This window comes from Lycorma delicatula, chromosome 5 (assembly GCF_047948215.1).
Source record: "Lycorma delicatula isolate Av1 chromosome 5, ASM4794821v1, whole genome shotgun sequence".
NCBI lineage: Eukaryota > Metazoa > Arthropoda > Insecta > Hemiptera > Fulgoridae > Lycorma > Lycorma delicatula.
In genome coordinates, this window is record NC_134459.1 from 58971163 (window position 1) to 58988501 (window position 17339).

Sequence of the window (17339 nt, forward strand, 5' to 3'; positions counted from 1 at the left end):
TAAACTACAGGTGCTTGAAAATAAATGCATGAGGAGAATATAAATGTAACTTAGACCCAAACCTTATATGTTTATACCATTGAATTTTTTGAATATTAATATTAATATTTTATTAATTTCAATATTCTTTCTTTTCTTTACCATTTTATTTAACTAATAAATTATTTTTTAATAATGATCTACATAAATGTATTAGATTAATAACAATTACTACATAATGGCAATAAAACACCAAAAATAGTCTCCAATTTATTTTACTATATTGGTTTAGCTGTGTATAATAAATTACCTGGTTTTCTTAAGAATATATGGGCTATTAGAGTTTATAAGAAAGATATTTGAAATCAAATGATTTTAGCTTTGCTTAGTTTAGTCTTGAACATCGATTATTTAATTCTACCTTAATTGTTAAATTGTATTAATAGGATATTAATATTTAAATCATATACTGTTCTAAAAAACTGTAGTAAAAATACTATAACAAAGTTTTAATAAATGATAAATAATTTTGGTTGTTTTAATTAGTTGTTAAGTTAGTTTTAAATAATTAAATAGATATGATTATTTCTATGTTTTTTACTTGATAAAAGTTGTATGTACTGTACAAATTTTCTTAATAATAGCATTACTTGGTGAATGTAAACGTGCATATAGTAGAAAAGCAGGAATAAGAACATCAGTTAGCAGAATTCTTTTCTCTTATTTTTTTTAGATTATACTCATATGTTATGGTGTGATGAGCAAAGGAAAAACAATGAACTACTAAATCAACCAATTCTTGTCACTGAATAAACTGTAGTAACGTAAGGGAGAAAAAAAGAAAAAGTCAGTCAAATAATATAAAAATAGAAATCAAGAATACTTGTATATTTGTAATAAAAAATAAATATACTCAAGTATCCAAAAATTAAAAGAGATCTTGGCAAAAGTCTGAAGGACTCTTGCAAATTGAAAAAAAAACAGTACTGCAAAATATATCAGTCTGATAAAATAAAGAAGTTTAAAAAACATAAGTAATTGTTTGCAATTTTGACCACATTGTCATTATGAATAATAGGCTTCCAATTTTCCATCACAACTCTGCATAATATACATAGTTCAAGGAGAATGGAGCTATTAGATAGATAACAGTTAAAACAATAAGTTTACATAAAAATAAATTATTATGTTATAATTTATTTTTCCATTGAATTAGTTTTCAGTAGATGCTACTGTACCAGCTGCTGTTTTTTCTTTATACTAAAAAACTAAATAGTACGTGGTGACAATATGGTCAAACTAACAAACAATTATTTATATTTTTTTTCAACTTCTTTACTTTATCAGACTTTCATGTATTTTGCAGTACTTTTTTTCAACTTGCAAGAGTCCTTCAGACTTTTGCCAAGATCTGTTTCACTTTTGTATACTTAGAATATATTTATTTTTTATTACAAATATGTTCTTGATTTATATTTATAATATCTGTGTGAATTTTTTTTTAATTTTTTTTTTTTATATATAATGAAGTTTCTAGGCTTACCTTATTCTATACTTTTTTTTCTTGTTTAGTTGTTTATTTCTTTAGTAGTAAATATATGAATTTTCATAGTTTATCAAACATGAAAACTCCAAAAAATTAACATATCATAAATAACAGAAGTACCAATAATAATTTTTTTTTTTTTAACAAGATCTATTAAGCCTCATAAAGAAATCAGATACCCTGCTGTAAGGTGTTTTAATTAAGCTATTTTGTGTGTATTTGCAGAATTTCATTTCTTGATAAAAGTAATTCCATTTTTATATTAAAAATATTTTATTAACATTTAAATATTTTTTTAATTCTTCTTGTATTCTTAAATTCTTTATCAATTTATTATTTTATTACATTTATCAATTCTTTATTATTTCTTCTTATAAGTTGGTATGTGTAACAAATGGATGATCAATATCTCCTTTATAGAGTTGTAATGCATACTCATGTTGTTGTATTTCTTTAAGCAAAAAATTTGTAAAATTGTTATAATTATTTCAGATTACTGTTTTAGGAAACATAATGAAAATTTTTCTAGACTGACCAGAAGTGTGGTCAATACAACCAAATACAGATGAATCAATCGTTAACAAGGTTAACAACCCTAAAAGGTTACACATTTGTTGAGAAGTAATATGAATTATTTTATTTGTTTATCTGTTAGGTGTTAAATAATTAACCAATTATATAAAAATTTTAAATGTATCTAGACTTTGGAAACTCATCCCCATTTTAAGACTGACTATCTACTTTCTCAATACCCTGTTTCTTTTATTAAAATATAAAACAGTTAAAATATAGTCATATGAAATTACTCTAATAACTTTGAACTAAAAACATAAAACTAATTTTAATGACATGTAAAAAAAATTTTATCATTTTTTTAATTGAATTTTTTATTTAAATAAAAAGAGTAAAACTATAACCACACTTTTAAAACATAAATATTAGGAATTAAATAACTTTAATTTTAAAGAATGCTTGGAATTATGATACTATTCATAGCAGCAAATCAATACAGAGGTGGTTCTGAGCACAATACTAATTTGTGCTTTGTTAATAATTTTAAAGCAACCTTACAGTCCCTTCATACAGTACTGTTCTCATACCTCCATAACCTCTTAATTTTCTCCCAGATAATTCCCAGGATCCTACATCACTTACTGAAAGTGAATTGACCTCTGGGCTTAACCAGCATTTCATTTCCTAGTATGAAATTATGTTAAGAGAGTCTAACAGAAATTTAAATTTGACAAAAGAGTGATTTAAAGCTTAATTTATGACCAGTTTAGGCAATATCACCGTTTTAGTCCATTCAAAATAAATCACCAATAAATTATTTTTATAAACTGAAAATGAGTAAGAAAAATCTCTAAGTGGATCTTTGGTCAGATATAAGACTAAGCTACATTCTTGATTATTAGTAATAAAATATTTATATATTTCAAAAAATAATTATAGTTTAATTTTTTTAATTATTAAATTAAAATAACATTCTAATAAGCTTAGTACGTTTGAAAATAATGTTAAATATTTATGATATGATTGAAACTAGAATGACTGACTCATGTGAACCTACTTTCATTGTGATAACTTTCACATCCATCCCTTTTTTATATTTTGAACTGCTACAATGAAAACTTTTTAATTAAAAAATACATCACTTTTACGTAGTGGAAGATTTATTAATTTACTTTTGGGCTTTCAGGTTTTTTTTTTTTTATTTTAAATATGTAGATAACAAAGATTTTTATGAAATGAATATAATACTTTAAAGGAATTGAAGATTGGATTATATTTGATCCAATATTAATAAAGATCACAATATATATTATTAATATTAATATTTTATATTAATCTAACTTTAAAGAAAAGAATATCCTTTTTAAAAAAAAAAATAAAAAATAAAAAAAATATATATACATATATTATTCAGCCATTCACAACAGGGTGAATCAAAATGTCTACTATATACCATACAGGACTTAAAGAATAACATAATCTTTACAATGTGAAGAATTTTAAAATATTTTAGAGACAGTTTAATTCAGTGGTCATTAGCTAACGATTAATATAAGAAGCATTTACGAAAACTGACTTCAGCTTTTTTAACTTTGATGATATACAGGAATCAATTTAACAGACATGATTTAAGTCATTAGTTTTTTATTCTTACTCCTCTTAGAAAATAGAATTTCAAGAATATTATTCCTAAATTATTCCAAGTATTGCAAAACTATCAGATTGTAAGAGGTGCAGTTTATTATAATTCACAGGAATTGAAATATATATATTCATGACAAAAATGTAACCGGTATAAATATAAATTGCATAAATTGTAACCAAATGGCAGTAATTTTTATAACACCTAACTGTTAAGTTATTGTACTGTTCAATAAAAAGTTTATTTACCATCATTTATTATGTAAATTATTTACATTGTAATCAGTATTATGTATATATTTTATAAAACTTAGAAGCAATCATCTCTTGAATCCACCTATTCTATACAGATACTAGGGTTAGAAATGAATAATATTTTCCTGTAAGTTTTACATATCTTTAATATAGTGTGCATTAAAAAAAAAACTCTGCTGCAGTAAGTACGTCAGAAGGGTAGATTTCCAGTTTTAGTTAAGAAAGAAAGGATGTTGCATTGCTAAAATGATTTTTGAAAATAATATTGCTTTCACTACTTTAGCTTGCCTTCAGTGTTTCATATTATGGCAGTATTATGCATTTTTTGTAATATTGCAAGGTATTGTGTGTTGTCCCAGTAAATACATTGTACTGTATTTACTGGGAATAATAACCTTTGTGTTTTTTCTTCTCCTTTTCACATAGTTGTTAAGTTGTGACTGCATCAATTGTTTAACATTGCTACAGCTGTTGAGTTGTGACTGCATCAATTGCTTAACATTGCTACTTGCCAACAACCCTCTTTTATCCTATTACCCATAATTTGTGTGGTTTTGGAGCAGTACTCACAAAAAATAAAAGCTTCAAATTACAGATCCAAAATGATTAAAACTTATTTTCTGGACTACAGCAGCTTTCCTTCATACCAGATCACATTTTGGATTATTACTAAACTAAAATACTAAAGAAAAACTAGCTCACATCTGGCAGTGCTCACAAAAGTCTGATTTTGGCTTCAATCATGATATTTTGAGTTTGAATCATTGCAAAACCAACTCGCACCTGATTGTGCTTGCAAAACTACAAACTTGATGTTTTGGGACCATTGGGAGCAACTTGTGGTGCTCACAAAAATCTAATTTTGGATTTCTAACATGTTATCCTCCAAGTTAAAACATGAAAACCTTGAAAAACCTTGAAAATGAGGCCAAAACCCTTCTTTTTGATTCTAACGCCAGTTCCTATATACTGATTTTCTTGAAAATCAATACTCATAGTGTAATAGGTATTACACTATGTAATAGATTTACATACCCCTCCAAGTTTTGTCAAGATCAGTTAAGATTTGCGTCTGGCAGATTGGACAAAAAAATCTTGTACTTATAAACATTGCAAAAGTATGCTCAGGAGACTCCAAAAAATAAAGAAAACTTGTCACCATTCTGGAGTAACGATTTCTACAAATTCTTTGGAAATCGACTAAAAAATAAATTAAAACTGTTTTTTTTCATTCTGTTCAAAATTAGATATATCTGAACTTCAGATAATATAAACTCTTTAATTTTCATAATTTCTCCCATACCCGGTTAAAAATGTTGACTGATATTTTATCAGTGATTTCTGTAAACTAACATAAGTCTCCTATTTAAAATATAAATCGATAGTATATCAATATTAAGAGAATACATAATTAAACTTTTTATTTGAAGTGATGTCGCATGAAAAAATACCGATGAATAAATAAATTATTTGTATCATAAAATAAATATTTGTAAGTTCTATAAAATTAAAGTCGTTATGAAAATAGGTTATAGAAAATATGTAAAATAACATATTTTTTTTCAAGTTAAAAAAATTTATCAAGGTAATATTTTGGGTTGAGCCATGTGCAAATAGTAAAATTTATGATAATAATATATATATAATGAATAAATAAATTGATGCTTGGTGGAAGTGTTTATATTGATGAATGAAATATTTTTTATCAATAAAATATGTAATTTTATTAACATAGTATATTTACTACTAAGTACAGCAAATATATATTCAATTTTTCTGTCAAAGTAATTGAAGATAAGAAAAAAATAATATATCAAATAATTTTATGATAGTTATTTTATATAATTATAATATAAGGTTTGAATTTACTAATATCAATAATTATATTCATATTATTTTTCATAACTAGTAAAATACCTCTTTTCATTTAAAATAAAAAAAAAACTATAACTTAGAATTACCTTTAACTTTTTATCATATACTTCTGAACACTAATATCTATAATGAAACACTAGTAAATTATTAATAAAAATAAAACAAACTTCAGAATTATTAAAAATATTTACCAATTGGTATTTTAATCAGATTCTATGTTTATATGAAAAATAAATATATCATACAGATCACATCAGAATGGCAGGCTTTCTATTCCATAAACACAAAAAGGAAACTGCTCCAGCATTTGTTTGAACAGATAGAGGAAAATTATTGTAAAAACTTTGATCAGAGAGGCAGTATTACAAAATACAAAACTAATAAAAGAGAACAGTGGTTGATGTTCACATTAATAAATATAGTTAATAATATATTAAATAATAGTAATTAAACTACATAAAGATACGACATATTTAAGTGCATGTTTATCTTACCAGTATGATATGAAAATTTCATCTGATCTAAATAGTAATTTTCAGTAATGTTGTTACTGTAAAAGGAAATCTTTTCATTCAATTTTTAATAGATTTTTTAAAAATCCCAAGGTTGTTAGATAAGTCAATAAAAATTGCAATAAAAACATAATAAGGTCCTTTCTCATATGGCAACTTTTTATACTTTATAACAGAAGTTCTGTTGCCTGGTTTGGTACTAGTGAAAGTTACTTTTTAGAAATAAATGATTTATGATTTTGTGTATGTAATGTATGGGTGTACATATAAAAAATACAATTTTCTTCAATTGTTTAACATGAAAGAGAAGAAAAAATATGACAAAAAAGAATTTTGAAAACATGTAAACCAATAGACATATATGCCCAAATCACTAGTTACAGTGAAGGATTCCCAAATGAGCATTGTTTGCTTTGGTACTGAACCCAGAACTAAAGGAGAAAATTGATTAATTTTCTAATGTTTTCCTTTGCAAAAACTCTACTAACCAATGTATAATACATATATATTTTTTTAATATATAATATGTATTTATTACATATTTGAATGTAATAATGATTTAAATCAACTATTAAAAATAATTTATTTAAAAATGCAATAAAAATAAATATTTTTAAATGGGTCTCAGTAAGATATTAAACCACATTTTCTTATAATTTATTTTTCATAACATCTAAAACAATATCATTATGGAATCCTCCATCATTATGGAAAAAGAGAGATCTGAAGTTAAGATAAAATGCCAATGACTATAGATGCATTTAGTAAACCAGTTTCCTTAAAAAACAGACTGGGTAGGGCTTTTTTCCTTCCATTCTGTTATTTAAAAGTAGGTAATGACTCTTATCAGTTAATACTATTATTATATATATAATAAGTATATATATATATATATATATATATATTAAGTATATTTTTTATACTAAAGTATATATTAAATATATTTATTTTTTTAATAATAATCTAAGAAAATGTTTTGGGAAAAAACTTGGATAGTTCAGTGGTATTCTGAATATGTTTTCAGGAGGGTGTTTACTGCTACATCATGCAGGAAGTTCAAACATATATTTTAAAAGTTCAAAATATTTAAAATGTTCATTATTTTTAAATTGGTGATCAGCTTTTTAACCGTTACTCTCAAAATATAACAAGTAATAAAATCTGTTTTAATCATTTTTAGCTAGCATTTGTATTATAATACAACAAAATTAGTTTATTTTTCTGCATTTTAGTGGCATCAATAACTTTGTTTATTATATAATAATATTATATAATAAAAGTATGCCCAGCATTGTTTAATTTTGATGATCAATGATATTTATCAAATGTATCTTTTACTGTTGGAATTTAATTTTTTCTTAACATGCTTCAGTTTCCAAGATACTATTTCCTGAGAAATTTTGCAACTTGCAGAACCATCACACTGTAAGGATGAGAAGTTTTTACCATCTTATTCAGGACCAATGGTGTTTATTACATTTGTTACGTACTGTATGAATAAATTAGATTTAACATAGTTGAGTTGTAATTATCAGAAATAAAAAAAAAAGTTCATTACAATTATTATATTTCTAATATTAAGTTATTTATATTGTTTTTGATGTAACAAGAAATTTATTTGTTAATTTTTTTTATTGCTATTTTTCAAACACTGAATGAAATACCATTTGATAAATAAATAACACATTAAATATTTTATAAGTCTTAAGTCATACTAATATTTTAAAGAAGGAAATTTGATATAATAGTTAAATAAATGTTATAATTTTCCCGATGATTTCTCTTAAAGAATCTGTATTGTATATTGAATAAAATACTAAAAAATCTAACCTTACCTTGAAAAAGTGAGCATCACAAATGTTTTCTATTGTTTCAACTGAATTTAAATAAAGAAATTTTCTTTTGACAAAATGTTCTAAGCAACATCATGATGTTTAAAACAAAATAATGATCTATTTACATTTTATTTTAATACAAAATATTTTACATCTTTTCTTCAATTTAAATTCTAACACCAATTGGATCAGTTAATTTTTTTTTTTGAATGCTTTTTAAAAATATTTAGTTGACCAGACTTATAAAATACTTACAGTTTTACTAATCACTGGTAATAAACAATTTGTACTTACGTTATCAATTAATTCATTGTTATTTTTCTGTGGCATAATTTCATTATTTTCAGGTATATTAGCTCCAGTACTATAAACTGCAGCACAAGCCACTAATAACAACTTTCTTGCAACCATCTAAAATGAATAAGATAATAAACCCCTTAGTCAGATTTACACTGTTACAGTACTTTCAACTGTTGCAATAATTTTTACAACTCTAATATGAAGACAATATTATAAATGAATATTTTTAAAGATGTTTAGTTTAAATGATAACGTTAAATGTGAGGCATTTAATATTACTGATAATCTGATATAACAGATATATTAAAAAAATATTTCCTAGAATTCTAAAATTATTAGTGTGGACAGTTTTTGTTCTTAATTGTACTACAATATTTATTAGTGTAGAACGAAAATTTCTATGTGTCTATGGAAATAAATTTGGTATTATTTATGTAATATTTTATTTAAATAAATTATGGATTTTATTTTAATATTATTGGGTAAATTAAAATTTATCGATTATAGCATTTTATTATGTAAAATTGAAAAACTTTACTTCAATAATTTTAGATTCTTCTTACAAAGCTGCAGAAAAAAATATGTTTAGAATGAATAACAAATTACAGCAGCATTTTAAAGTATTATCGTTACATCTAAAATGTTTTTTTCTTTACTGGGTAATATTATAAACATTTGGAATGAAGAAAGTTTTACAGTAAATTAGCTTCTTGATGATACTGGATTTTATTTTTAATATTTTGCTTTTGTAATCATATTTTCTTATTTATATTTCTTTTATGACGATTTAAAAATCACAATAATCTATCTTCAAATATTTCAAAATCCTTAACTCACAAAATGGCATGCCTAAAATTGTCTCATGCCAGGCCATGCTGGGAAAAGTAACAAATGATGTTTCCCCATTTTCCTCTTCACAGACTATAACATTACTTAGTTGTATAAAATGTTTTCTGAATCCTAGCTACATTCAGTGCTATGAGTAAAAATTTCACCATTATGGGCTATATAGAGACAGTATAGCTAAATTCATTACCCTAAGAGAAAGAAGCTGAAATTGAATTTCTTGTCAGTAAATCAAACAGATAGTGAACAGAAAAAAATTAATACATCCTTTAATGTTATTAAATAATTGTTAAATATTATTCTTGCTAGTCTATTGGGAAAAAAAAATATTCATGTAGTAATAAATTATGTGTAATCTACTGATAGAAATTAAAAAGAATTTTTAATAATTTTTGAAGCAGTAAAACATTGTAAATCATATAAAATTGTTTTTAAGAATAACAGGGGAAAAATTACACATTATATTTATTTATCAATCATTAAAAATGATTTATATAACAAATTATATTTTTGTTTAAACATATAAGATTATTTTTCTTTCAAAAAACATATAATTTATTTATTTACTGTGGAAGCCCACATTAAATAAGTATTATTCAAAGTTCCTTATGAAAAGTGAAATGAATATGATGATTTATTTCAGTCTTAGATAACCTGAGAACTGGTGGTGTTATTTTGTTTTTGTTTCTTCAATAGAATAAGTTTTATAATTATGAAATAACAGAGTTGTCAAAATTTTCTATAGATTGCCAAGAGTTTCATTGTCAATTTATTTTGAATCATGTTTTTCATTACTTAACAGTAATCTTATGGTAAAAACTATACCAACATGATCCAAGGCCATTGAATAATAATAGTAATAATGACAATAAAATATGCAGAAAATAGATTTCTTTTAGTACTAGTTAGTATTTTTTAACTATTGCTATTAGATGATAGATAATACAAGTAGTCAAACACATTTCAATGTAGTAATTAATAATAAAGATATGTTATCAGTTTTAAATATAAAAGATAGAATTAATAGATAAGAAAATGTTAAGTACATATTTCAAAAAGGTATTTTAATGTGAGATTAAATATTTAAATATGTTTTTTTTGATAACAAATAAATTCCAATTTATCATTAGTAAATATTGTCTGACACCCACACACACACACACACACACACACACACACACACACACACACACACACACACACACACACACACACACACACACACACACACACACACACACACACACACACACACACACACACACACACACACACACACACACATATATATATATATATATATATATATATATATATATATATACAGATCATTATATATCTCTCATTTTCTGGTTCTCCCTTTCTTTGTATATGTAATTTTTTTAAATAAGTTTGTATTATTTAAAATTATTAAATATTTAAGAGAATCATTGCTTTCAAATTACAGAGATAGTTCTTCCGAATGCTTTTCAGAGCTAATTAATGATAAGATTTTTAGGAGCTAATTAACTGAAAATAATGCACACAGCATTTGTATAATCAGCTTAATTAAGGGTGATTATATATATATATATATATATATATATATATATACACATTTATATTAAACACTTGAAATCAGCACATATCAGTAAATTTTTCAAATAGTCTAATAAAAAGTATATTATTGGAAAAGGGAAATAAAGAAAAAAATGGTCAGCTTTTAATAACTTGTTATTATAGAATATAACAGCTGGGAAAGTACTGCTGTCAATCAATACTTTGGTTGAGTTTTGTATTTTATGAAAGGAAGATTTATTATATAAAATCTCTGAAAAAAAATTTTGTATTAGGTGGGGAAATATTGAAGGAGGTCTTATATTTTAAAGAGTATCATTAATGACATAATGATTTTTTTATATCATTTAAAAATAATATCACAGAAAATAAGAGGAAAAAAATTTGAAAAAATCTTCATAAATAAATCTTTACCCCTAAAATTTGTATTTTTATAATTATTTTTAAACATTTGACCTTTCATTATTTGTTAACAGTGATACAGGAAAAAGTTAATTTTTTCTTTAATTTAATTTTTTCTTGAAGTAGTAAAAAAATTGATATTTGAGATTTTGCATCCTGGAATAGTCACTTTAAAATTGGAAGGACAGGTAGAAGGAAAAAATTGTGTAGGCAGGCCATGTTTGGAATATGTAAAACAAATTGTTAGGGATGTAGGATGTAGGGGGTATACTGAAATGAAACGACTAGCACTAGATAGGGAATCGTGGAGAGCTGCATCAAACCAGTCAAATGACTGAAGACAAAAAAATTTGAGATTTTATGCTGCCATAAAATAGATTACCTTATTAGTGTGGGAATGAATTCATGTTAATTTTATTACAGTATATATATACTTTTTTTTGCTTGATAACATTACCACATTTTATCAAGCTATCTTTAATAATTTTTTTAACAATAGTTTTCTTCTTTTTTTTTAATATGCAAACTTATATCACATAACATAAATATGAAGATAAATAAGGATGTTATTAAGGATAATAGAAGTTTTCAGCTCTATTTATTTATTTATTCATTCTTTAAAAAACTAGACTTAATATAGTTACTGATAGAGATAATGAAAAATTAATTTGCATAGGGTGTAAAAATGCCAAGCCTGACGAGTTTGAACCCAGAATCTTCTAGATGATATGAGATGTTACCACACTGCCTTAGAGGTTGCAATTTATCATTGAGGCAGGAATTAACTTTAAGTTAATTCCTGTTACCAAGCCTTAAGCAAAAACTTTGTACATTCCATGATATCATTTCCAGTTTTCTAATTATTGTAAACATTTTTAACAATATAAAACATGTTGAACTTTTATTTTGTACCTTTTCATTTTTTAATCTATCAAATTAAACCAATTAATACTCAAATTAGAATAAACGTTCAAACAGTTGAGCTCTAATTAATAGTGGAAATTAAGGTTCGTTGTTGCATATGAGTAAATTATTTGATATGTCATTATTGAATATCATGTTCTACAATTTGTTTTAATTGCTAGCCATTATACATATGATTTCTGTTACAATTAATGAAATTATAATTTATTAAAGATTCATTATAATTTAAATTTCAAGCTCTTTAATACACTATTATAATAAGAAAACATAAAAATATATTATAAATACAGGTGTGTTTTGACAATCAGATTCTTATGCAGTAGGAAATTTCCTGTTCAACATTCATGGAGTCTGATTTCCTTTCATCAAAATTTACAATTATATTAATATAACTTTTTAATATGTACGTGTGTTCTTGTTTAGCGAAAACTTTCTACTTTTTTCTTCCACATATTGATTTAAGTTTACAAAAGTCGTGCAGTCAAACTTTTCTTGCAGATGCTTTTCTATGGTATGTAATGAGATTTCTTTTATAACTTTTATGAGTTCAGTAATCCCTTGGTTTAATGTGATTTGATTTATGCAATTTTGAATTTGCATGGTTAATTTTATAACACTGCCACTTGACTTAACACAAGTCTGGTTTCAAATTAACGCAGTCAGAATACTATATATAAGGTTTATACCTTATATATAGTATTCTGACTGCCTTATATATAGTAATATTCATGATTTCAATAGTATTATTCAATTTTTCGGTGAACAATACACATGTAATGCAGTAAACAATGAGACAGGGTTTCCCTTTCAATAATAGCATATTGAAGTGTGTTAGGTTGGTAATACTGAAGTATTTGGTTTATAAACACTTTAACACAGTCAGTCAGCCACTAGTGTTTAGAGAATATATTATGTTATTCTGTCTTATGTTATATTACTGTAAAGTATATAATTCTGATCGGTTTGTGTTCAAGGCGTGATACAAAGGCTACAGAAAATACAATATTTGTAATTTATTGTATGAGATATTTAGGATTCTGTTGTTAATTATTTACGTATTACGTTTTTATTTTATATTTTTTATGTTTTTAATTATGTCTGACCTTAAATGTTTGGGAAATAAAAGGAAAACTATCCCTCTTGAGACAAAGTTGGAAGTAATAAAAAAAAACATGATGATGGTTTATGTAACGTTGATATTGCAGATCATCTAGGCCTTATCGAATTAACAGTTCATTTAATAATTAAAAATAGGGACAAATTATGATTACTAGAAAAAATGTTGTTCCTCTACAGGCTTCACAAATGTCTTACTTACAATCTCCTTTAATGGTTGAAAAACTATTGAACATTTTCATAGATGATTGTACTCAACGTCATATTCTTGTGACAACTATTATTATTCGTGAAAGAGTGTTAAGTATGCCTGAACTATTAAGACGTAAATACCATGCTGAAGATATCAACCCATTTAGTGCAACAAAGGATGGTTAGAAAATTTAAAAAAACGTTCAAACCTGCATAACATTTTGATTCAAAGTGAAGCAGCCAGTGCAAATAAAGAAGAAGCCAAAAAATTCATAAAAGATCTACAAATTATCATGAAAGAAGGAGTACACATCATAGCAACTATTTAATGTTGACAAAGTGGTGATTTTTTGGAAAAAAGATGCCTAAATGCCTAAATAATCTCTTCTCGTGTACTGGACATCCAACCAAAAAGCATAGGTAACAAGGCACATTTTTTCTGATTAGTTTAAGAATTGTTTTAATCTGCAATTCAAAGATTTTTTGCACAAGAAACTATCGCACACAAATCCATTCTACTGCTCGATAACGCTCCTGAACAAGCTTCAAGGAATTGGAAGCAATTAATTCACATGTAAAAGTCATTTATATGCTTGCAAGTACGACATCACTGATACAGCCACATTCAAGCTTTACATTCTCTAAAGAAACATTTTCTCTGGTGGTTTCTGTGACTAACAGTTCAAGCAATAAGATCTATGATTTGCGAACATTCTGGAAAAAATATAACATCCTTCATGCTGTACGCATTATTGGTGAAGCTTGGAAAGAAATCAAAGAGAATACGCTTGTGGAGTATGAGACAAGCTGTATCAAGATGATGACCAAGATCAAACTGCATTTGATGATAATGGACAAGGAATTACAGGTAGTATTAAAAATAAAGTTGTGCAACTTGCCAACAGTGTAGGGCTTGAAGTTGTTACTGAAGATATAAATGCACCTGTGGAAGCAAATAAACAACTTTTAGAAAATGAAGACATGTTAGCACTAGCCGAGTCACCAAATGAGCAGTTAGATGACAATTGAAGTAGCAGTGAGACATTTAAATGAAGGTCATCAAAAACCAAACCAACAGTGGTGAACCTTCAACCTTGTCCTCCATTTCTCAGCCACAATTAACAGTAAAAGGATTTATCGATACATCAAAAATCCTTTATTAGGATACATAAAAATATTTTGTGGTTATGTAACTGAAAATGATCCTGATCAAGAACATAGTACAAAAGTTATAAATGGACTGTTAGGTGATATGAAATGCTACAATATGATGCTAGATCAATTGCAACCATCAGAGAAGCAGTGTAAAGTGGGCAGTTATTTTAAAAAAACCATAGCAGAACTAAATCACAAGTTTTTTTTTTTTAATATCCCTTATTGTATTTAGGCCTATATATGTTTATTTTAACATAATTATTTTTTTAATAATACTGTACTGTATGTAATCGTAATTACTTTACTGTATTCGATTTCTACTAATTAAATCATATTCAGCCAAATTGTCTAAACATTCTGTGTCTTCTACCTGCAAAAAGAATTACGAATTTAGCCTACTAAATATGTACACGTACAGATACTATACTGTGCAGTAGTACAGTACTATACTGTATACCTTTTTTGAGAAAACAGTTTTGATTTATATTTACAATTATCAGGGATGATTTAACCGCATAAGTTAAGGGACCCTTGTATGTGACCCCTGTATTTAACTAGTTATTCAATTCAATTTAGTAGAATGATAAATAAGGCAACTTACTGAATTAAATGATGATTTTCAATTGAAGAATTTCATCTATTTTGTGTGACTGGGCATGAGTTGTGGCACTTTATTACATCATGTAATTTCAGTCTCAACATGGATGTAATAAATAAGAAATTCTGTTTTGTTAACCAGTTCTACATATCTGTTTTCATTGAACTGTAATTTTGAGAAAAGTTATAAAGTAAATATGTCATACTATATTGTCAAGCACAACTTGAGTTATGTAGCAATGAAAAAGTGTATAGTAATTAATAATGAAGGTATAAAAATACATTTTGTTGTAACCAGTAGAATGCAACAAAAATATGACCTATCTATCATAAATCATAAGAAATAACTATAATAACCACTGGAATAAAAAGTTGATAATAATAAAAGCTACTGCAACTATGATTTTTTTATTTACTGTTATGAATGATGCTGCTTCTAACAATTTAGATGAATCATTATTTATACATCTAAATCATTATTTATTTAAATGAATCATTATATTATGCCTTTTATATGAATTCAGGGAGTTCTTTTGTTATAAATACTACAAATAAAACATAACAATTGGTCATATAAGTAAGAAGACTGTTGTATTTGATTGCAAAATCAAACTTTGTGCATAAATTTGATTTCACTTACTTTAATAATGTTGCCTTATTAAAAAATTAAAGAAAGAAGAAAGTATACGTAAAATTAAAACAATTTTAATAGTTTTACACTGTAATAAATATGTTTTCATGAAATTTTATTGTGATTATAATCACAATAAAAATGTTTATGGGGAATTTGGCAAACTGAAGAAAATTTTTAATTGATGCCCAATTAAACATTTTTACTTCTATTTGAACACTACTGTACTTTTTGAAACCGTTTATTCTTTACTGGAATATTTATTCTGCACCTGATTAAAATCAACTTGTAATAAGCCATTGGAAGTAACAATATGAATAAAATATTTTCCTTTAATGTCTATATTTAATTCTTGAGGTTCTTTAGTGGGGATCAGTATGTAGGAGTGTTAAACCACTGTGTTCAGTACATATTAATGTGTGCAATATGATGTCTCTCTCTCTCTTTCTTTCTCTCTCTCCCTCCCCTTCTCTCACACTCACTGTGTGTGTATGTGTGTGTGTGTGTGTGTGTGTGTGTGTGTGTGTGTGTGTGTTGTGTTTTATGTTCTATTGTTAAATATCTTTGTATAAATATGCATATAGAATGTGAATAAGTGTAATACAAAGAGCCTAATCATAGTATAATGATAAGACTGACTGTACACTATAATTTTAAAATGGCACATTTAATTGCAGATTAGAACGTGATGATAAACGTCTTCATTTTATTTTGTTTAACTTTACGAGTTGTTTAGTTATTCTTTTATTACACCTTCTATTAAATAAAAAATGATAATTTAAAATGTAACATTTTGAGCATTTTTAATTTAGATTTCTAATGTTTTCAATAATCATCTAAACATATCTGCTCTATATGTCTATACATTATATAATATTAATCTTTATTTCTTACTATTGTAAGTCAACAACTTGCAAAAAATTTCAATTTAGTTCTTGTAATAGGATCGTCTCAAGAAAATATTCTTTTCAAAACCTGAATTATTTACATGCATGACCGTGAATTATTCTTTTATTAGCAAATACAGGCTAATGTTTCTGTATAGTAATTTTATGATAAAAACATGATAGTTTGATTTCATAGCAAGCTGTATGAAAAATGTAACTTTTAATATCATTATTATTTTCATTATAAAGGTGAGTGGAAACACAAATGTTTAAATTCTAATGGTGCCTCTTTGGCTCATATTTCAGTGAATAATTATCTAAAAAACTGTAATGTGAACTATTCATCTCAGAAGTATATAGCTGAATGACATATCACACAAGTTTATGAATGAGCGGAAAGTTTTTGTAAGGAAATTTGCACCTATACTCATACAGTTCTTTACTTGACTTTTTTACCTTGTCTGGGACTTAAATTCTCCTTTGGGTTGGGTTATTTGTCTCACTAAATGGTCCCTCTGCAGATAAATTATCTCTTCCCTATTAGTCACTCTTTCCATTATCATGATTCCTTTCTCC

The 17339-nt window shown here is 25.6% G+C and overlaps 2 protein-coding genes across 7 annotated transcripts in view; one reads left to right on the forward strand and one right to left on the reverse strand.

Annotated features, from left to right (window-relative positions):
* stac (C2 and C2B_Munc13-like domain-containing protein staccato) overlaps window positions 1-17339 on the forward strand; it is a 352276-nt gene that overhangs the window by 120961 nt on the left and 213976 nt on the right. The window lies entirely within an intron of this gene.
* The window catches only part of LOC142324985 (uncharacterized), a 91539-nt gene that overhangs the window by 71063 nt on the left and 3137 nt on the right, over window positions 1-17339 (reverse strand). For all 5 annotated transcript variants that reach the window (XM_075366191.1, XM_075366192.1, XM_075366194.1 and 2 more), the window contains exon 2: window positions 8451-8567. In XM_075366191.1, coding sequence (XP_075222306.1) covers window positions 8451-8567 — 117 coding nt within the window. The remainder of the gene's footprint in view (window positions 1-8450; window positions 8568-17339) is intronic.